A 22805-nucleotide genomic window follows, 5' to 3' on the forward strand; every position below is an offset into this window, starting at 1 on the left:
CCCCACCAACGGAGCCAACTCACTACCAGGTACTGATCAGTGGACAGCTCCGCACCTCTCTTCACCTGAGTGTCCAAGACATACGCCCGCAGTTCCGATGAAACAATGACAAAATCGATCATCGAACTGCGGCCTAGGGTGTCCTGGTGCCAAGTGCACATATTGACACCCTTATGCCTGAACATGGTGTTTGTGATGGACAATCCGTGACGAGCACAGAAGTCCAACAACAGAACACCACTCGAGTTCAGATCGGGGGGACCGTTCCTCCCAACCACGCCCCTCCAGATCTCACTGTCATTGCCCACGTGAGCGTTGAAGTCCCCCTGTAGAACAAGGGAGTCCCCAGGAGGGGCACTCACCAGTAACCCCACTAACGACTCCAAGAAGGGTGGGTAATCTGAACTGCTGTTCGGCCCGTAAGCACAGACAACAGTGAGAACCCGTCCCCCCACCCTTAGGCGGAGGGATGCTACCCTCTCGTTCACTGGGGTAAACCCCAACATACAGGCGCCAAGATGGGGGGCAACAAGTATGCCCACTCCTGCTCGGCGCCTCTCACCGTGGGCAACTCCAGAGTGGAAGTCCTCTCCTTGAGAGTTTTGGAGACGCACGGCTCTCCAAAACCAGAGCCGTGCGTCGAGGTGAGGCTGACTATTTCTAGCCGGAACCTCTCATCCTCGCACACTAGCTCCGGTTCCTTCCCCACCAGAGAGGTGATGTTCCACGTCCCAAGAGCCAGCTTCTGCAGCCGAGGATCAGACTGCCAGGGTCCCCTCCCTCAGCTGCTGCCCGTAACAAACTGCACCCGACATCTTTGGCCCCTCCGACAGGTGGTGAGCCCATTGGAAGGGGGACCCATGTCTCCTCTTCAGGCTGAGCCTGGCCGGTCTCTGTGGATAAAAGCTCGGCCACCACGCGCTCGCCATCGTGCCCCACCTCCAGGCCTGGCTCCAGAGAGGGGCCCGGTGACCCCTGTCCGGGCGAGGGAACGCCAGATCCAAAGTTGTTTTCCGTCATAAGGGGTCTTCAGGCTGCACTTTGTCTGGTTCCTCACCTAGGACCTGTCTGCCTGGGTGACCCTACCAGGGGCATAAAGCCCCAGACATCATAGCTCCTAGGATCACTGGGACACTCAAACCCCTCCACCACAATAAGTTGGCAGCCCAAGGACAGGAACTCAAGAAGTTGTTTTATTAATTCTTGGCTAGTTATATCTTTTAAAAAGAGTTATATATTATATGAATTAAGGTTGGGTGATATGGCTGAAAAATGTATCAGGACAAGTTTGATGTGCTAGTTGGTCGCCTAGCCCCATTTCTTCTCTACCAAGGCAACCACTGCACACCTGTCAGACCTGCACAGAGTGTTAATCGCACTATGCGTCCTAGCGACTGATGAAGCTGACTGTCTGTTGCATAAAAAATAGATTGATGTGAACACAGTTTAGTGTCGAGCAGTTTCCTGTGCAAGTCGGTGTGTGTGTGATTTGATGAATTGTAAAAATGTACTGTTTTTACGGGCATGTCCGGCAAACATCTGCTTTGAGTCCATGTGTTACAAACCCCAAGGTCTTGAGATTCAGGGCTGGTAACATAAAGGTGTCCAGAGAAAGAAAGGTGGGAATTAAAATTATTTCTAACAAAAAGTGCTCGCATGCTTTGATGTAGGAAAACAATTTTGATAACTTTTGATCTTCAGTGCTTCAAGTCAGTGCTGAGTGATTGTGAATCCTGCATCTCAAAAACTGTAGGAGGAGTTTGCTCACATACAACATATATAACAGAGACAAAATGGCAGCTTTGATCCAAAATGGCCGACTTCCTGTAGGAAACTCAGCTGAAATATGTGGAATTTAGACCCAAACATATGGCAACGGTGTTACCTCTGACTTTGCCATGTTGCTATGGCAACGACCACCAAAAAATACTCTTTGTGCTTTAAAGCAGATCAATCCAACTTATTTGTCTTCTGACCAAAGACCATCTTGATTAGCCCAAGAGGCCAGAGATTGAGCTTTCCAAGAAAAAAAGTGACTTCCTCTTCTCAGGGGGCGGGGCTTGTATCATGTCAGAATATGACAACATATCTCATACCAAGTTTGGTGCTACTTGGTCATTGTGTGTGAAAGTTATAGCTTTTATTTTGCTTTGACAAGTACGCCAAGTTTGCTACAAAATGCTCAAAAAGTCACAATTTTGATCTTGCATCCCTTAACTGCATATTGACCAAAAATGAACGCAATAGTTCAAAATCCCTAGGAGTAGTTTGTTAAAGTTTGAGGTGTGTAAATGTCAACAATGGCCAAAATTTGCCCTTTGTCCCAAAATGGCTGCCTCCATGTGGCCTATCTCCAAAATACCTTTTTTTTCTTGTTTGGGGGTGTTGTATCTATACATATTAAGTTTCAGATCTCTATGACATATGGTTGTCTGTACTATTTCACACCCACTTGAGATTCTATTAAAATTGTTTCACGCGGGGGACAATTTTCGGCAAAGTTTGAGTTTTTCAATACATTTAAATCCCCCCCCCCCAAAAATATGCAATTTCAACCGGAAAAGAATAATATATGAGCAGATACATAGGCCTTCGTAGCACTTCACCTAATGATATAGAGCACAGACTGTAAGTCAGTCCATCTTGCTCAACATCAGTGTTGAGCCTCATAAATGCACTGGTTAAAAAATTTCATTAATGCATTTCAAAACTTTATGAAAAACCTTCACCAAAAAGCTAAAGTTGTACAAAAATTAAAAAATGGAATTTTACGCCTTTATATATGTTAGAAACTTGTGCTCCAAAACTTTGGGCAAAATAGTACCAACAATCCAAACTGTTCCTTTAGATTACAAGATATTCCACCTTCATCAAATGGAATAATGACTGTTATGTGACCACATAAAACACTAATAAAAAAAAAACTAGGACACAGGATGACTCTATAAATATATCTGTCACTAAAGCTGCATCTTTAAGGGCACAAGTCTGTTAGTTTTCTGATGAGTTGAAAAGGTCACTTCAAGCTATAAAACATTATTTCCATGTTGCAAATGGAAAGAATGTTAAAATATGTCTAGAAATTAGGTAGTAGCTGCAGTTAAATACTCTCTCCTTCATTTGACCCAGACACAGAAAATATGAGACACAGTTGAAGCCAGCATTGTGGAATGAACATTGTATCTTTTTAGAGAGAGAACTTAATTTAACCCATCATGGAGAGATTAGTAGAGGTTCTGCACTGCCAACATAAAAAAAACAGCTGTTGATGAAAGCATTTTGTGGTCATTTAAACTTTATGCTCACCACCACCGTGGTTGACTCACTGCTATTTAGCCTAGCCATAGGATAAGCATTTTTGTATTTTTCCCCTTCAACTTTGGATTGTTATCCCCCTTAAGTCTAAGATCCTAGTTGTTATGCTCCTGGTGTAAAAGGCGTTTCTAAAATATTTTGGGACTTATTTTTAATCTTAAGCTACTTGTATAACTGTTTCTCTCAAACAGTGATTCATCTCTCATCTCATGAAGCTCAGGTAATTTAACATCTGCAGTAGGATGCTGTTCATGTTCTATCAGTCATCAGTGGCTAGTTCCATCTTCAATGCAGTGCTGTGTTAGGGTGCTGCAATGAAGGTGAAAAACTCAAACAGACTCAACAAACTGACAAGAAAGGTTGAGTCAGTTGTAGGGATCAAGCTGGCTCCACTGGAAGAGGTGACGAGAGTCAGAATGCTGAAGAATTATCAAGGATAATGCCTCTCATCTCCTCTACAGCATCTCATCTCCTCTTGCTAAAGACCACTACAGCAAATCCTTTCTGCCAGAAGCTATCAGACTTTATAATGCATAGTCTCTCGAGCTGTGTGTTTTAAATGTTGAATATATATTTAATAATATACTGAGCGATATGTGTGTGTTCTATCTTAAGACTATCACTGCTCATTGTTATTTATTATTGTTGTATGTCTATTCTTATTACTTTATTTANATCATCCGCAAAAAGCAGAGATGCGATCCTAAGGCCACCAAAACTGATCCCCTCAACACCTCGGCTGCGCCTAGAAATTCTGTCCATGAAAGTAATGAACAGAATCGGTGACAAAGGGCAGCCTTGGTGGAGTCCAACTCTCACCAGAAATGAGCCCGACTTACTGCCGGCAATGCGGACCAGACTCTGACACCGGTCATACAGGGACCTGGCAGCCCGTATCAAAGGGCCCGGTACCCCATACTCGCGGAGAACCCCCTACAAGGCCCCCCTAGGGACACGGTCGAACGCCTTCTCCAAGTCCACAAAACACAAAAGACTGGTTGGGTGAACTCCCATGCACCCTCCAGGACCCTGCTGAGGGTGTAGAGCTGGTCCAGTGTTCTATGACCAGGACGAAAACCACACTGCTCTTCCTGAATCCGAGGTTCGACTATCCGACAGACCCTCTTCTCCAGGACACCTGATTAGACCTTACCAGGGAGGCTTAAGAGTGTGACCCCCCTGTGGTTGGAGCTCACCCTCTGGTCCCCCTTTTGAACAGGGGGACCACCACCCCAGTCGGCCAATCCATCCCCCGATGTCCATGCGATATTGCAGAGTCGCGTGAGCCAACACAACCCTACAACATCCAGAGCCTTAAGGAACTCTGGGCGGATCTCATCCACCCCTGGGGCCCTGCCACCAAGGAGCTTTTTGACCACCTCGGCGACCTTGTCCCCAGAGATTGGAGAGCCCGACCCAGAGTCCCCAGGCTCAGCTTCCTCAATGGAAGGCATATTGGTGGGATTGAAGAGGTCTTCGAAGTATTCCACCCACCGGCCGACAATGTCCCGAGTTGAGGTCAGCAGCACACTATCCCCACTATAAACGGTGTTGGTGCTGCACTGCTTCCCCCCCCCTGAGACGCCGGATGGTGGACCAGAATCGTCTCGAAGCCGTACGGAACTCTTTCTCCATTGCCTCTCCAAACTCCTCCCATGCCCGAGTTTTTGCCTTAGCGACCACCCGAGCCGCATGCCGCTTCGCCCGCCGGTACCCATCGGCTGCTTCTGGAGTCCCACAGACCAAAAAGGCCTGATAGGACTCCTTCTTCAGCCTGACAGCATCCCTCACCGATGGTGTCCACCAACGGGTTCGAGGGTTGCCGCCGCAACAGGTACCAACAACCTTGCGGCCGCAGCTCCGATAAGCCGCTTCGGCAATGGAGGCACGGAACATGGTCCACTCAGACTCAATGTTCCCCACCTCCTCCGGAATGCGTTCGAAGTTCTGCCGGAGATGGGAGTTAAAGCTCCGTCTCACAGGGGACTCTGCCAGACGTTCCCAGCAGACCCTCACTACACGTTTGAGCCTGCCAGGTCTGACCNTTCTCATCCTCTCAGACTATCACTGCGGTATGCTGGCCATGATTTAATGCACTTCTATAATACATAGTGTTCGTTATTGCGCAATAGCCAGCCCCGCCCTAATCTCACCAATGGCTCGACTGACTACTGACCAGTTCTCTGTCTAACAGGTCCGGAAAATCTCTGAAACCCGGGTCTTACCCTAGAAATAGGTTTATGTGAGATATTCTGTTTAAACTGGTGGCGGAGAAAACTCGTCTAGCTCTAACTACCTACAATCCAGAAGTTATGACCCTTTTCAGTTGAGAAACAGTCAACAGAGTAGCCCTCACTGCTGCGTAGTTTCAACAACCACTCCTGTTAACGGTAGCTTTTCCCCTTAAAATAACGTGCACTTGTTACCGGCTAGATTAGATTTTAGTGACTTAGATTTAAGCCCCAGGGTCATTATTTTTACACTCACCAAAGGAAAATACGAAGCCACCACATCTCTAGAATCACGTATGCTAGTTTTACTATAATTAGGGGAATCTACAATGATCAAATGACTCAATCTCAATGCCCACAAGTTTCATTGGAATTTTTTAGTATGAAATTTATTAGGCAAGCTTTAGCAGGGATAAATGACAAGCAGATTAACTTTCAGAAATTACAGATTTGCAATAAGTAATTAAATTCAAATTAAGATCAATCATAACCTATTTACCTTTCTATCCCTATCCTGTGTCACTGGTTTAATTAAGCGAGGCTTTTGGGGGCAGTTAAACTCACACCCAGATGGCAATTGATCTTGGGAGCAGAAATCTTCAGATATCCTTGGTCAGAGTCTTTTGTCCTGACTGAACAAAGTCCCCTTTCAGAATAGAAGCAAAACAGGGCTGTCCGTTATCCTTCAAACGCACAGAACCTTCGTCAATCCATGACCTTTGTCTTTTCTCCAAGTCTGCTGCAGTCTGGTAGAGATCGTTGGGTTGAGGCAGAGGAGTTGGTCGAATCAGGAACCAGGGCTGGGGGCAGATGGATCTTGTCCCTTCTTAGCGGCGCAAAGTCTCAGCTTCCCCTCGGTCCCAGGGTGCGGTCCTCTGCTGGTCTTCGATCCGCGTCCTCTTGTTGCTCTCCTTCAGCGCCGTGGACAAAGAACAGTTTCCTCTCTTGTCTGCTGGTATTTATACCTTTTCTGCCCATAGTTGTGTATTGGAAAAGTCTACGTGACTTTCAAAACGTTCCCCTGAGACTGTGGAAAGTTCTAATGTTTCCAAACTGCCTCCTCCCTCATGAGTCATTGCAGCAACTCTGTTCGGTACTTCCCTTTTTCCACTGGCCATCTGGTAACTTACTTCCTTTTGTGAGCCTCCCAAGCGCCTCAGCCCAATTGCGACACAGTCCAAGAACAGATCCTGCCTTCATTTCTCACGATCTCAAATCTTCAGTTATCACATTCTTTAATACAACCTAACTCTGCAATTATAAAACATAAACATTTTGTCATTGTATCTACTTATAACTCTCAGTATGATTTTCCATTATTTATCTGTTCCGTAACTCAATCTGTTACTGTCTCTAATCATCATACACCACTTAATAATCATCACACAACAATAACATTGTTACTGTTATTAAGATCACAAATACAGAATACACATTTCAAATGTACATTACAGATTATTCCAACCATTACATATCATTGTATTTTCATCCATCTTTTAATCATCATTAAATCAATATGCATGATTACTATTATTTCCCAGGCCTTTATGCTCCATTTTCTGCGTGTACCTGGAGAGATCTCACCACTTTATGCCAGTTCTCACGACAATAGTGCTGTGAAAATATTTGCCTGCTTAAACATTTCTTCTGTTCTTGCTTTTTTTGTCACACTTAAAGATCACCATCCATCCATTTTCTAACACNATCTTTTCTCATCTTATCTTATCCGCAAACTGCAGATTTGCTCACTTTGAAGAGATGGTCAAAACTTAGACAACATCTTTACCATTTCAGATTTCTCCCTTTTACTCTTTGAACATTGACAAGAGTAAAGATTTCTCATGTTTTGGTGAAGCTTCACTATTCTATAGCAATAGTTTATACCAAATTTTTCTGAAAAGTTTTTGGAATCTCTGGTAACTCCTTTAGCAGTTTGGAAGAACTTGATTAGAGGTAGGGTCCAGATAAGTTTTTCCTTAGCCTTCAGCCGATGATGTCAAAGATGAGCTCCTCCTCAGCTCAGAGATGGCACTACCCTCCACCTGTTGTATTGTTTGGCCATTCAAATGTCTCTTAGCCACAGAAACAGTCAAACCTTGATCCCATGCCCTCTGCTCTCCCTTCTTTTCAGCAGCTTTTGACCTAGAGTGAATTGGAGAGGATGGGATGTCACAGTGTAGATGCCATCAGTGTGGAGGATTTTCAGGTTTTAAGTCTGCTCTTTGGCCTCCTCACAGTAGGACTTCCTGGGGGCATGGAGCTGCTCTGTGGCACAAAAGTAAAACCTGCCTGCCTAACAATGGCACATTTAAGGCATCTAAAGACATTGAACTTAGATGGAGCAGTGAGTTGATCTCATAGTTACTAGTGGGAAGTCATGCATTGAGAATGAGAAACTGCACAATGGCAGGCTGAGGTAGTGACACATAATATTAGGGTATGGAGAGTTGGAATTTGACATGCAGTGTTGCTATTTGTTATGTCTCTTCAGACACAGGCTAATAATGTGTTTACTTATTTTGTATTTTAACTTTTGTGTGCTATTTTGAAATGACCAGCTGTCCAATCAGCTTTCTTGCTAAGTTTTCCAAATTTTGATCTGATGTAGAGTAAGAGTGCCCTGGTCCGATTGTGATATCAGATATCATGCATGGCGAATACTTGTCCTGTGGACAGATTCCTCCTCTGAGCTGTGGATCTCTGCCTTTGGTCCAGAGTCACCATGGGCCTCTTGGCTGCATCTCTGATCAGAGCTCTCCTTGTTCAACCCTGGAAATCCTTTTACAGCCTAAGTCTGCTTTAAACATCTCCACAGTTTTCTCCCTGACCTGTCTGCTGTGTTCCTTGGACTTCATGATGCTGTTTGCTCCCCAATATTCTCTGAACCTCTGAGGCATCACAGAGCAGCTGGATTTCTACTGAGATCAGATTACACACATGTGGACTCTGTTCAGTCATCAGGAAACTTCTGAAGGAAACTGGTTGCACTCAGAAAAAAGGGGGGTGAATATTTTTACACACCACACTTTAAAGTTCTTATTTGTTAAAAAAATGTTTTGAATCAAGTCTATATTTCTTTGTACTTTTCAATTGTAGGCCACTTTTGTTGGTCTCACACATACAATTCTAATGAAATATATTCATGTTTGTAGTTGAAATGTGACAAAATATGGAAAAGTTCAAGGGGCATGAATAATTTTGCAGGCCACTTTGTATGCCCGTTGCCAATATTTTACGAATTAATTTTCCACCAGTCTAATTAAAACCAGATGCTCATCTACTTCTCATCCTCTCAGACTATCACTGCGGTATGCTGGCCATGATTTAATGCACTTCTATAATACATAGTGCTGTGAAAATATTTGCCTGCTTAAAGATTTCTTCTTTTCTTGCTTTTTTGTCACACTTAAAGATCACCATCCATCCATTTTCTAACACCCTTGTCCCTTAGTGGGGTCGGGAGGGTTGCTGGTGCCTATCTACAGCTAACATTCCAGGTGAGAGGCGGGTCACCCTGGGTAACACCGAGACAGACAGGACACACAACCATGCACAGACACACACTCACAACTAGGGACAATTTAGAGAAACCAATTGACCTGACAGTCATGTTTTTGGACTGTGGGAGGAAGCCGGAGTACCCGGAGAGAACCCACCATGCACAGGGAGAACATGCAAACTCCATGCAGAAAGACCCCGGGCTGGGAATCGAACCCAGAACCTTCTTGCTGCAAGGCAACAGTACTACCAAATGCACCACTGTGCAGTTGGTAGAGCTTAAAGACCACAAATTTTATTTTTGACAAAAGATAACTTGAGTATTAAATTTGAATAAAAATCTATCTTTTTATTCTTCACCTCCAGACTAGCTTTCATGACTACATTATTATTATTATTATTATTATTATTATTATTAATTTATGGGTCTTCATTGGTCCATAAGAGCAGGACATTGAAACCTAAAGGTTCCTGCCCACAGTGGCTCAGTAATGGCTCCCTGTCCAATGGGAATTGAATGGAGGATGGAATCCCTGAGAAGCCTATTCTCTGGCCAAACCGGTCACACCCTGCCCCATTCTTCAAACAACGCTGTGACTGACAGCTCCCTTTCACTGGGCTCTGGCTGCTGAGGAAGGGCCTTAATTCCAATCCATTTTGTAACATGGCTTGATAATGACTGAGACCTAAGCCCACGGGTTGAGATGGACATGTGTGCTTCTATTATCCATTGTAGGAAGAGGGGTCCTTTTTTGTCTTTGTGTTGCTTAGCTTGGATGAGCTTGTGGATTTGTTGATATTTCAAACACCAAATGTGTAATAAGAAATGTCATGTGCCATGGCAGAAAAAAATTGCTAAAATAATTTAATGTTTCTGTGTTAAATGATGAGATGTGAAGCTATTTTATTGGACAGCGATTGTGTTGCCTATTATGTTGCATTAATAATGCAGCTGCATAGATTTTAGAAATACTGAAGAGCAAGAAGCAGGCCACCTCCAAATATAGTAATAATCAACAGATGAGGCACCATGGAATTCTTGAATGCAGAGATTCTTGGGCCCAGTCGAGGGGCTGGTTAGAAGTCTGACACAACCTCCATCTGGAATGTTGGGTAAGCAGGAATATGAAAGGAAAACATTTCACATTCAACAAGGTGAAATTTTATCAAGGACTATGTTTTAAAACATGACGATGTCGAACTGTTTTCAAAACAATTAACTAACTCCTAAAAGTCAGATTATGATCAAAGAAAATGCATACTGATTGTTTTATATTCCTGCTGTCAAGGGATAAGTACACCATCCTAAACATACAATAACACAGATATAAGGTCTCATAGTAAAGAGACCCTCCAGTTTTCTTTTTGTTTTTTTACATAATTTGGACATATGTCCACATGAACCATATTTAATATAGATTTAAATAATACTGAGCAGTCCAGGTAGCCTAAATAAGCAAAAAAACAAAGAAAGCATCTTTTGCAATTTTCCATACAATGTAGTAAAAAAAAGACATTTGAAACCCAGCAGGTTTATTTCCTCTTAAAACAACTAAAATCACACACTCACATCTGGTGGGCATGAGGACAACAGTGCTACTCTGCAGTTTAAGGGGATGTTTAAAGCTACAGCATGCACCTTTTACAAAAATGTGTTTTGTACATACTTGTTCAAACTGTCACCATGTCATCAGACAAATAATCGGTGAAAAGACTGAACTTCTCCACCTCCTCCCAGTGCTACTATTGCCATCTGAAGAAATGTACCACGACTGACCAAAAACAACCAATCAGAGCCAGGAAGGCCAGGAGGAGGGGGTCACTACTGTCAATCTCCCTCATGTATATTCTGCTAAATGTAGTAATGCTAGAGAAAGAACTTAGCATTCCTGGTATACTCCTCCTGGTCTGCAGCCTGTTTCATCTTTAGACATGAGCTGGACTTCCTTCATCCCCATCTCTGCTGAGCTTTGCAGTCACTTATTGCTGAATGTTTAGATGGCGTTATCTGGGGTCAGATGAAAGTCAGTGATAGATGGAAGACATCAGCGATTATGGTCTAAATCAGGGGTCTTCAACTTCAGGCCTCTGCTTCAACACACCTGAGTCAAATAATGAGACCATCAGTTGGACTCTGGAGAAGTTGACTGCTAACTGAGGAGGTGATCCAGCTATTTAATTCAGGTGTGTTAAACCAGGGACATGCCTAAAACATGCAGGACAGTGGCCCTGGAGGCCTGGAGTTGAAGCCCCCAAATATAAATGTAATATTCAGAAAAGAAACAAAATAACTCAAATTAGTTCTTTTTGAATATTATTACAGAATGCAGAGACTCTTCTCATTTTGACTCCTTCCAACAATGCCCCTCCATCCCCCCACTCTACTTCACTCCCACCTCCACAACCTTCCTCCTTTAATCACCAGAGGATGGAAAGGGGGTGAAAAGACACAACAGAAGCAATGTGGGGGCTAAGGAGATGAGCTGTTTACCCTGCACTTGGCTACTAGTGAGCTCTACTGCCTCCATCTTCTCCCCCCATCCCCACCATTTTTTTTTAAACCCGGTTGGAGGTGTAAAGAGCACTGAACTACCTCCTCTTCCTCTCCATTTTCTATGCCCTGTTCTTGCCCCCTCACCTCCTGGGCATCACCCTTTCACCCTGTATACTTCCGGGGATGCTTAGATTGGGCCACCTCACCTATATTGACCTGTCTAGACACCACTGCCTTGCCTTTTTATTCCAAGAGAGCAACAGAGGAAGGGGAAGGTGGTGGAGAGGTGGGAAGGCAGGTTAAAAGTCAGAGTTGCCGGGTGACGTTTGTTACCATGCAACTAATAAAACAGAGCGGAAGCAAAAGGCCACACCGATGACCCTCCCAAAGCCCTGCGGTGTCACCCTGCTGACTTTGGGTCAGCTCAGACCCTAACAACAACTGTCAATATGGCTGCTTTTGTTCTTCAACATAAGCCAACACTTTGTAATGTAGCTTGAGTCCATACAAACACCATGTTTAGAAGTATAGTTATTTTTCCCCCCAAGTATATTTTCAATTTGTGTCATATCTTTCATACATTTAAGTAAAATTTGGAACCAGTAAAAATATCAAAAATCTGTAGTTGCAAATTCTGGGTTGAGTTGAGTTGATTTTGACTTATTCAACATAGTGTAAAAGAAGAATATACAAAGTTTTATACAAAAAAAATTAAAACAAAATGGATGCGGGTTTGTTTCCCAGTCTGTGGCTTTTTAATGCATGTCTTCCTCTTCTCTCTCCTCCCTTCTGTCCATTTATTGCTAAGTAAAGGCTGCTAGAGCTAAAAGGAAGGAAAATAGTTTTTTTTAAATGAAAATATTTGTAGGTTGAGTGTGGTTATTGCATTGAGTTTATATAGCACCAATTCACAACACGTTATTTCATGGTAACTTATTTAAAAAAGTCATTCTATTCAATAACATACATTTAAATTTATCCTAGGTATCAAAAAGTGCATTAAGTTCAGTTTATTGTTCAAATTTGTTTAAGAATGAAACCCAGCAGATTGCACAGAGTCATTGTCAGTTCAACAGTTTGCACATCATTGACCTAATGCAGTGGTTCTTAACCTGGGTTCGGTCGAACCCCAGGGGTTCGGTGAGTCGGTCTCAGGGGTTCGGCGGAGCCTCTGCCGTGGAGGTAAAGACACACTGTGTAAAGTCGTGATGACGCCCCGCTTCGCCATCACTTGCTGCAGAGGATCATGTTACATTGCTGAGCCAATCAGAGCTGCGGAGGAACACTGATTGAAGGAGTTTCACTCAGCATGGATTTGAACTTGTGTCTTTAATTACTTCAGCAAAACTCAGTTGTTGTTTCTTTTTACCAAATTATGTAAGTTTCGGTGTACTGTGATCCCTCGCTATAACGCGGTTCACCTTTCACGGTCTCGCTGCTTCACAGATTTTTTTGTGCAGTTTTTTTCACAGTGCATTGTGTTCTGCGTCCTGATTGGATAAACAGTCTCCGAGATCCTTCTCTACCTGTGTGCCAATAACGTTACGGTATTTAAATATAAATAATACAGATTGGCCATTCAGGAGATGAAAACTGAAAACTTTGAATGCCTGCTGGAAAAATCTGTGGCCAGAATCAGCGCAAAACCGACCAGAGGCTCGGTTGACGAGATCCATTGCTCTGCCGTAGATACAGCTGTGAATCTCGCGGGGCAGGTTGGAGGAGACGCTTTAATGACATGACTCCAGATCATATTAAGGCCCGATTGATGAACACGCACATTCGCTGATCTGAAAACAGATTTTGTTCTTGGGTTTCAATGTAGAGTATTTAATTATGCTGTATAATAATTGTAAAAACTAAAGGTAACTACTTCGCAGATTTCACTTATCGCGGGTTATTTTCGGAACGCAACCACCACGAAAAACGAGGGATCACTGTACTTCTAAATCTGCTCCTTAGTCGCATCTTTTCGGGGTTGCTACTGCCTCTAGTGCCGTGGGGGTGGTAACACAACCAATATAATTACATTACTAAATCAGAATACGGCAAAGTTTTTATTTATTATGAATTTTTCTTTCTCTTAAGAATTTAGAGCTAATTAAATGACCTAAACAAGACCTTAAAGTGGTTCCAGTTTCTTTCGATGGCCAACCTGTTGAAACTGTGGCAAATTTTAAATACCTTGGGTCGTTCCTGGACAGTCAGCTCAACTGTGCTGAAAACACCGACTATATTTTGAAGAACTGTTCTCAGAGACTCTACCTTTTAAGAAGACTTAGTGATCTTGACCCAACTAGACTCTAGTTGGGTCACCCCTATGTCTTGAATTTGAAGAAAGAAAAAAAAATCATATTTTATTTATCACTACAGAAGGGTTCAGTGAATGCGCATATGAAACTGGTGGGTTCGGAACCTCAAAAAAGGTTAAGAACCACTGACCTAATAGGAACGTAAATCTTACTGAACAAGGTCAGGCTTGGCTATATCCAGGAAACAACACTGCATCCTGATGCCATCCAGCTCATGAGCTCTCAGTGTAATCCTCAATTTTTATTTGTTTATTTTTGTTGACAGGTCCCGTTTGCTCGCTCGGAAACGCACCTCAGTGAGCTCCTGGATGGGGTGTGCGACAGCATGAGTGACTATGCCCTCTACTTTGACCCGGACACCCACCACAAGCAGTACAGGAGATTCGCTCCAAGAATCAGTGGATCCTCAGAAGACTTCCCAGACTTTAAAAACTTCAAGTTTGATGGACCTGAGGCATCCAATAACCTGAAATTTGCTGTAAGTTCACAACGGCATGACTGAATTATTGAACACACTATAGTTGTGACATACATGATTGTTCTATTTGCATAGAATGGACTCAATGCTGAGCAGATTCTGTTTCATGTGTTGACTAAAATATTTAAACAGCTGCAACATGTCTCAGTTAAACTTGAAGGTGTTGATGGTTTTGTTAGAAGTTTTACTAAGTTTTAAGCTGATGCTTAATAATGTCAGAAAGTCGCCTGCTGTACTTTTGTCTAGAACATTTTGATTGATGTTTGCAGTCACATTTTCTGTAAATTTATATAAATTTAAGATAGTGGAGTTAGATTTGTTTCACAATTATTCAATCACAAAAAAACTCATGTCAAACAAAAAAGTAGCATTCAATCAAAAAAAAAAAATCAAACAAAACAAATCTTAAAAACTTTTTAATCATGAAAATATTTTTTTATGAAACAAAATATATTTAGCTAAACACACCTGGCCCTTAAAAGCAACACTTCCTTCCCTACCTGGCCTTCTGACTCAACACTTGCTGGTCTTTCCATCCTCATGTTCTGATCTTCTCTACACAGCAAATTCAAGTGTCAGATTTCTAGTGCAAGTGTTGGTGTTAATTCAACAACATGAGTGTTAGTGAGTGTTAGTTTCCCTAACACTCACTAAAGAGTTCCAAAGGGTTAATCAAAAAGCAATCCAGTCCAGTGTTGATTTCTAAATTAACTCCAACAGTCTAACTCAACACTCAGAAAAATTCCTCCCACAATTGTAACATATTTGTGACATCACATCAGGGAAGGAGCAACAGATAGGGTAGGGGTTGCAGCAGGCCTCTGGCCTGGACCTACAGGGGACATACATGGGAGTCAGAACATGCCTTCTCAGGGATCCAATTTTTCTTTATACAATCTGATGAGAACAGTAAAGGAGGGCCCTCTCCTGTTGAACACTGTGTATCTTACCCCAGTAGGTTATATAGTAGGGTGCCCCATTGTTGACTCATGGTTGAGAAAAACCTTACCAGACTGACTGATTTTAGTGACATAGTGAGTGTAAAATATTGAATAAAATGTTGTGCCACATGACTGGCTTTATTTTCACTCTTATATTTAACTTTATGACACACAAAACTACAAATGAATCATCCTTATTGTCTCCAGGTGCATTCTGGGTAAAGCTTGTCACCAATGTCATCATCAGTCACTTGGCAACAAATGGGAAACTAGCTAGAGTATTTCTATGGATTACGTTAACATGTTTTGAATTTGTGTTGTTTCATCATTAGTGACCAGTTGCCTGATGTTTCTGTTTTCTTGGTTTGTTGTATTTCATGTCAGATGGATTTCAGAATGACTTAGTCGCTCTCTCTGGTGATGAAACTTGTTAGCGCCACTGTTACGGGCATGTCCATGTTGTAAAGTTAAATAAATTATCATGAGCTTTATTATTTGGGCCCGGTCATTAGCCCCGCCCCCCGGCCCACGCCGTCTTGTTCCGCTACTGCGTCACATGTTTGCCTGAGGAGAGGAGGCAGCAGTATGGCATCTTGTCTGGAGCTTATTATAACAAGGTAAGTTCCATGTTAAAATGATCATGTTTTTGACTATTTTTTATGGAGGCATTATTTTTCTGTTTACGCAAGAATATCGATTCGTATACATAGTTCGCTTAACCTACGTTTATTTGTTTGGATATCACGGTATGTTTATTATCTTAACTGAACATTGAAACTGTCAGGAAAATCTGGAGGCCATCTGAGTTAACATTATTTAGCTGCAGAGGTCGTTTTCTTTAAGTTTTTGGCTGTAGACTGCAAAATAGGGGAGTGACTGTGCTGGACCATTGGCTTGATCTATGCCACAGGTGTCAAACTCCAGCCCTGGAGGGCCACTGTCCTGCAGCATTTAGATGTGCCGCTGCTGCACCACACCTGAGTAGAATAATTAGGTGATTAGCAGGACTCTGGAGAACATATCTACATAATGAAGAGGCAATTGAGCCATTTGACTTTGGTGTTTTGTACCTGTGGCACATCTAAAAACTGCCAAAATGTTTTTTCTTTGTCAGTGTGTCATGTTGGTGTCTGAAGCCTGTTATGATGACTTCAACACATTTCTTCAGACAGCGACTTTTAATGCTGTCCAAAAATTTTNAAACTTGTTAGCGCCACTGTTACGGGCATGTCCATGTTGTAAAGTTAAATAAATTATCATGAGCTTTATTATTTGGGCCCGGTCATTAGCCCCGCCCCCCGGCCCACGCCGTCTTGTTCCGCTACTGCGTCACATGTTTGCCTGAGGAGAGGAGGCAGCAGTATGGCATCTTGTCTGGAGCTTATTATAACAAGGTAAGTTCCATGTTAAAATGATCATGTTTTTGACTATTTTTTATGGAGGCATTATTTTTCTGTTTACGCAAGAATATCGATTCGTATACATAGTTCGCTTAACCTACGTTTATTTGTTTGGATATCACGGTATGTTTATTATCTTAACTGAACATTGAAACTGTCAGGAAAATCTGGAGGCCATCTGAGTTAACATTATTTAGCTGCAGAGGTCGTTTTCTTTAAGTTTTTGGCTGTAGACTGCAAAATAGGGGAGTGACTGTGCTGGACCATTGGCTTGATCTATGCCACAGGTGTCAAACTCCAGCCCTGGAGGGCCACTGTCCTGCAGCATTTAGATGTGCCGCTGCTGCACCACACCTGAGTAGAATAATTAGGTGATTAGCAGGACTCTGGAGAACATATCTACATAATGAAGAGGCAATTGAGCCATTTGACTTTGGTGTTTTGTACCTGTGGCACATTTAAAAACTGCCAAAATGTTTTTTCTTTGTCAGTGTGTCATGTTGGTGTCTGAAGCCTGTTATGATGACTTCAACACATTTCTTCAGACAGCGACTTTTAATGCTGTCCAAAAATTTTTCGATAAGCTGAATAATTTCTTTAGTAATTATTTCTGACTTTTTTATGCTTTATCTTGTAAAGCAGGTGGACAGAGTAATTTGAGTGAATATGACGGTGATACACACAGGTGAGTCTGATTAGTTTTGTTCACACTTCTTTTTAAAATATTTATTTATTATCCTAATGTTTCTGCTACATTTCCTGTTTTTCCTTCCAGGCTGGAAGTCTTCCTCCTTCATGTTGGTGAAAACAAGCACAGCACCAAAGACACTTCACCATCAGTGATCACAAGACCATCCATGGCCGCTTCCAATGAACTTTCAAAGTACACTTCACCTTCAGTGCAAAGTACCAGGAATGTATGACCTTTGTTGTATATTGCTGTCAGTGCTGTTTGATGTTTTGAAATAAAAGTAGATTACATACTGCAACTGGTGCTGGTGTTTTTGTAGCATCTAATGTCTTTTAAAACGAATTTGGGGATTATTGATGGCCAATAGTTTCTGGGGAAAAAAAGGTTTTAATTGCTGTAGTGGCTTTTATTTGGTAGTAAGTTGCCAAAAAAAAGTGGGTAATGAGAGAAGAAGACTGGGAAGCAAACCCACAACAGCCGCATTGAAAACTAGAGCCTCCATATGTGGGTTGTTCTTAACCCCTGCACCACCACAGCATATCCTGCCAGTAGTATTTCAAAACTCAGATTTCTATGTTAATATATACTTTACACCATTCTGTGTTAGATTAACATGTTCATAGTGTTAACTTTTGACAATATACACTAGTGTTGAGTAACTCAACTCTGATGTGTGTTTAATTTCAACTACTGTGAGTGTTGATTCAACTATATCACAAATAACACTTTCAAAAGTGTAATTTCTACACCATCCAGAGTGGACCAATATAGACACTTTCAAAATGTTGAATTCAACTCTGTAGGAGTTGATGGAACACTTCCAAATTTGCTGTGTAGCCGCTGGAGGAATCAGTAAGACCTACAAGCCTGTCCTGCTTCAGCTGCACTCTGCTGGTCATACTAGAATGGGGAATGAGGAGAACACCAAATTAATTTAATATCATAACACAGCAAAAGGCATATTGCATCTAATAAAACTAAGTACAAGACACAAACACACCAAATAATAAAAAACACAAATTATGTGAATATCCTCCTTCGGCCTGTGACCTACCAGCTTAGTTTTACGTTTTACATCTGGAAGAAAATATATATTTAAGAGTTGCGTTGCCTCCCCTCATCGACAACACTGATTATGTGCTTGGTAAATAAATCATCTGCACAGTCACTTGACGTGTTGTGCAGATTAACGTGGACCTGATAACATTGGAGCAACGATCCGCTGTTTTCCCACTTTAGCTTCAATGCTAGTTAATACACACACACACACACACACACACGGAGGACTATGCAACAGTTTTTTAACACATATTTCCTCCAGATATATTTGGTATTTTCCACGCTTAATGCCACTCGACAGATGTGCGCTGGTTAACGAATTTAACATAAAGACAGGCGAATATTACACAAGCCTAGTTTATGAACTTTACCTAGTGCTAACATTAGCTAGCACAATATGCTACCTGGGATCACGGCAGACAAAATATGTGACTGTCGTCATAAGTTGTGTAAGATTTCTTCTTTGAAACAGAGTGGACACTGTAGTAACTATGGAAGCCCATTTCCGCCACTCTGTTAAAAAAAAGAATTATCTCATTATTATAATGAGATATTGTAATGAGATAATTCTTTTTTTTAACAGAGTGGCGGAAATGGGCTTCCATATTGATTGAATGCTACTTTTTTTGTTTGACATGATTTTTTTTTTATTGAATAATTGTGAAACAAATCTAACTACATAGCAGACTGTGGGTACTGTCTCCTACCGTCTCCTATCGTCCCCTACTGTCCTCCAAATATTTCTCCACATTTTAGTAAGAATCTGCTGTGTTGTTCACATTTCATATGTTTGTGGTTTTAATTATATATTTCCAGTTAAAAGTATCCAAAGGCATATGCTTATTTTTAATCCCCATAAAAGTTGCATCTTTGGAGAATGGAGCTTTCTGACAGCATCAGTGTGTAAAATAAATAATTTCCATGAGCACAACAGTCTCCTGTCCCATTGGATAACATGCAAACGTTTTGGAGTTGAGGCGTTAACATAGTGGTGTAAAGATTATTAGGATTGGAGTTTTTAACATTTCTAAATTTTATTATTTTTAGTAAAGTTGGCATCAAACGGAGAAAAATTGAGAAAATTAGGTCATCATGCCTTCCATTTACCATGGCAACCGTCTGTTTCAATTAGCCTAAAGGATTCTGTTGTAACCTAGAAAAAACGCTGAGCCGGATCCAGTACTGTCTTCACATGGTCCTGGTGGCTGACCACATCTTTACCAAATGCTAAAACTGCTGAACAGATTGGCAAACAGATGGGGAACAATGGCCGCCACCCTGCACTGTCATACTCTTCATTGTGCATAAAGACATGTTAAACTGTGTGTGCATGCGTGTGCGCGTGTGTTTGCATGGCTGAGCTAACTCAGCCCAGTCACTCCTCCAGACTTAGACATGTCTCCCCACTGTGTCTGTTTTTCTTGGCAGTGTGAGACACTGGTGGAGGAACTGGAGGACGACATCATCTCTTTGCTTGGCCGGGATGAAGGAGAAGACGTGCAGAAGAAGTTATGCAGCCGAGTCTCAGGTAATTCATCTGTTCTTTATTCCTGCCACTGTTTTCCTCCTGCTCTTTAGGTGAAGTGGAACCTGTTTGGAACAGCGTTGCAGATGGTCAATTTTTTGTCGGATGTAATGTCATGACAGAGTAACACCAAGAGCGTCAGTATTTTCTTTGGACTTTTCTTTAATGAAATGATGGCTTTTATGAATTTTCGTGTTCCTCTAAAAGTACAAAGAATAAATAACAGAAAACAAACAACATGAAAAACAGAATCAACTCTACAAAAAAATTATCACTCCAAAAGTAAAATCTTTAATTTGCAAAAAAACAAATACAATTTCTCTGTATTTGTATTTCTGAAGTCAGGCAAAGTGAACCAATCAAAAAAAGAACTGTTGTGGTTAGACATTTTCAACAACTGGATATGAGGGCCTTTACATGATCAGTTTGAACCAGTCATTTCCAGGGTGGAATTGTCACACAATTCCAGTAATTTTTTCTTAGAGTGAGACTAGCTGGTGATTGGCTGCTGCCTCTTTATTATGTTTCCTTTGCAAATGTTTGAAAAACATTGTCGACCTTCTGCTAACGTCTAATGAACACAATTTTTGCAATTATGGGGTCTCCATGAAATAACAAATGCAATTAAAATCACATGTGAATAAGCTTGTTCAAATAACAAGTCATTAAAACTCATGACGGCGACAGATATAAACCCTTATGTGAGATTTATTCAGAAAACACTAGCAGGCATCAGATGAGATGTTGGTGTCTCATTCAGGCATTGGAGTGACTAGCTTTTTGTACCTAAAGTGGTTACATATACAGTGTTTTGGGGAAATTGTAGTTGGAGACTTTACTCATCCTAGTGTTAGTTTCCATTAAGCAAATTTATTTTCAGAATGCTAGTTTGAGCAGTTATATGGTCAATGAAAACACAGTTAGTGAGAAGGACTAGGTCGATGTATGGTTCAGACAAATGCAGTGCCAAGGTAATTCTTCTCGATAGAATGTGTATCATGTTCTCAACAGGAAGAGCGACAGACATTCACCTTAAAGGGCTGATGTAAGGACTGAATGTAGTTGTTAAAGGAATCATTATTCTGTACTGGAATCTACAGAGTAAACACAGGAAGGCTAACTTTACAGGAGTTGTTTTTTATCATATTGCGTTTGACTGGTGTAAATTTAGATAATGTCACACTGTGTCGCTGTTGGTTGGAATACAAAAAAATAGTTGTGATGTTGAGTGACAGTATTTTATTTCAATTTATAAAAACCGAACAACCTACAGAATTTTTACTGTATTGTTTTTTTGTTTCTAAAATAAATATTTCTCAAATAAATATTTATGTGAGAAATAAATATTTGTTATTATACTACACTTGTTACTACAACTAATCGTGTTGTTACAACTAATCATGGATCCCTTTAAGTATGTCCCAGTGTAAGTAAAGGGACCTGCAGGGAAGTGCAGAAAGTAGTCCTAATTGTCGCCTTTGTGTGATGAAAATTGTGCAGTTTTGTTCTCAGCCTCATGCCATTCACCACCCTGGCAAACTTTTCACCCACCTCTGCATGCAAAACTATTTTGTGATTGGTCAGAATTTTGTGGGTGTCTTTGAAGCAGGACATCCGTGTTTGTATTTTAGAGGTTTTAATAATTCACTTTGAGAAAGGAACTGGTTAATGAAGCCTGGTAAAAAGTGCAGCATAGATCGATACAGTAAGTAATTTCTGCTTGTAACTTAAATCACATTTTTTTCTGCACTCATTTATAGATTATTTGCATGTGCAAGATAATTTATTGATTATTCATGTATATTCAGTCATTTTGAGTAACTTACATCACTCTTAGGCATATATATATTTATAAACTCTAACTCTTATGGTTATATTTGTATTCATATTTAACACATTGTGTTAAATATTAATTTTTTTTTTTAATGTGTGGTACCGGGCCCTTTGATACGGGCTGTCAGGTCCCCGTATGACCGGTGTCAGAGTCTGGTCCATATTGCCGGCAGTAAGTCGGGCTCGTTTCCGGTGAGAGTTAGACTCCGCCAGGGCTGCCCTTTGTCACGGATCCCCTCACCAATTCTGTTCATTACTTTCATGGACAGAATTTCTAGGCGCAGCCGAGGTGTTGAGGGGATCCGTTTTGGTGGCCTTAGGATCGTGTCTCTGCTTTTTGTGGCTGATGTGGTTTTATTAGCGTCATCAGGTCGTGATCTACAGCTTTCACTGGAGCGGTTCGCAGCCGAGTGTGAAGTGGCCGGGATGAGGATCAGTGCCTCCAAATCTGGGGCCGTGGTCTTGAGCTGGAAAAGGGTAGAGTGCCTTCTCCGGGTCGGGGGGGTGTCCTGCCCCAAGTGGAGGAGTTTAAGTATCTGGGGATCTTGTTCACGAATGAGGGAAAAATGAAGTGGGAGATTGACAGACGGACTGGCACAACGTCTGCAGTGAAGCAGGCACTGTACCAGTCTGTCGTGGTGAAGCGTGAGCTGAGTCAAAAAGTGAAGCTCTAGATTTACCAGTTGATCATCTATGGTCATGAGTTTTGGGTCCTGCAGCTTCCACTTCTCTTCCTAACATGGCGCCTCCTCACCCTGACTCTCACACTGACAAGGAGGAACCACAGAGCTCTGTTGGGTTAAAGCTCATCTTCTGAAGTTGGGATATTTTTCCTCCAACAGGTTCCAGAGGAATCACCTCAAACCAGATGTTGGACTGGATTTTATTTCACTGTCATTTGTGAATGTTAGAGCCTCATTTTCAACAGTGGAGCTATAAAGGTTGAAAAAGGTTATTATTAAATCTCATCAACATCAATATTTCCACTAAATAAGAGGCAAAAAAATTTGTTTGATAAAGGAAAAGCC

General features: G+C 41.6%; 1 protein-coding gene across 1 annotated transcript in view; it reads left to right on the forward strand.

Moving 5' to 3' along the window:
- cnpy1 (canopy FGF signaling regulator 1) overlaps window positions 1–22805 on the forward strand; it is a 36537-nt gene that overhangs the window by 6834 nt on the left and 6898 nt on the right. The window contains exons 4-5 of the mRNA XM_007543175.2: window positions 14116–14328; window positions 19848–19947. Coding sequence (XP_007543237.1) covers window positions 14116–14328; window positions 19848–19947 — 313 coding nt within the window. The remainder of the gene's footprint in view (window positions 1–14115; window positions 14329–19847; window positions 19948–22805) is intronic.

The sequence above is a fragment of the Poecilia formosa genome, unplaced genomic scaffold, assembly GCF_000485575.1.
Source record: "Poecilia formosa unplaced genomic scaffold, Poecilia_formosa-5.1.2 Scaffold779, whole genome shotgun sequence".
NCBI classification, from domain to species: Eukaryota; Metazoa; Chordata; class Actinopteri; order Cyprinodontiformes; family Poeciliidae; genus Poecilia; species Poecilia formosa.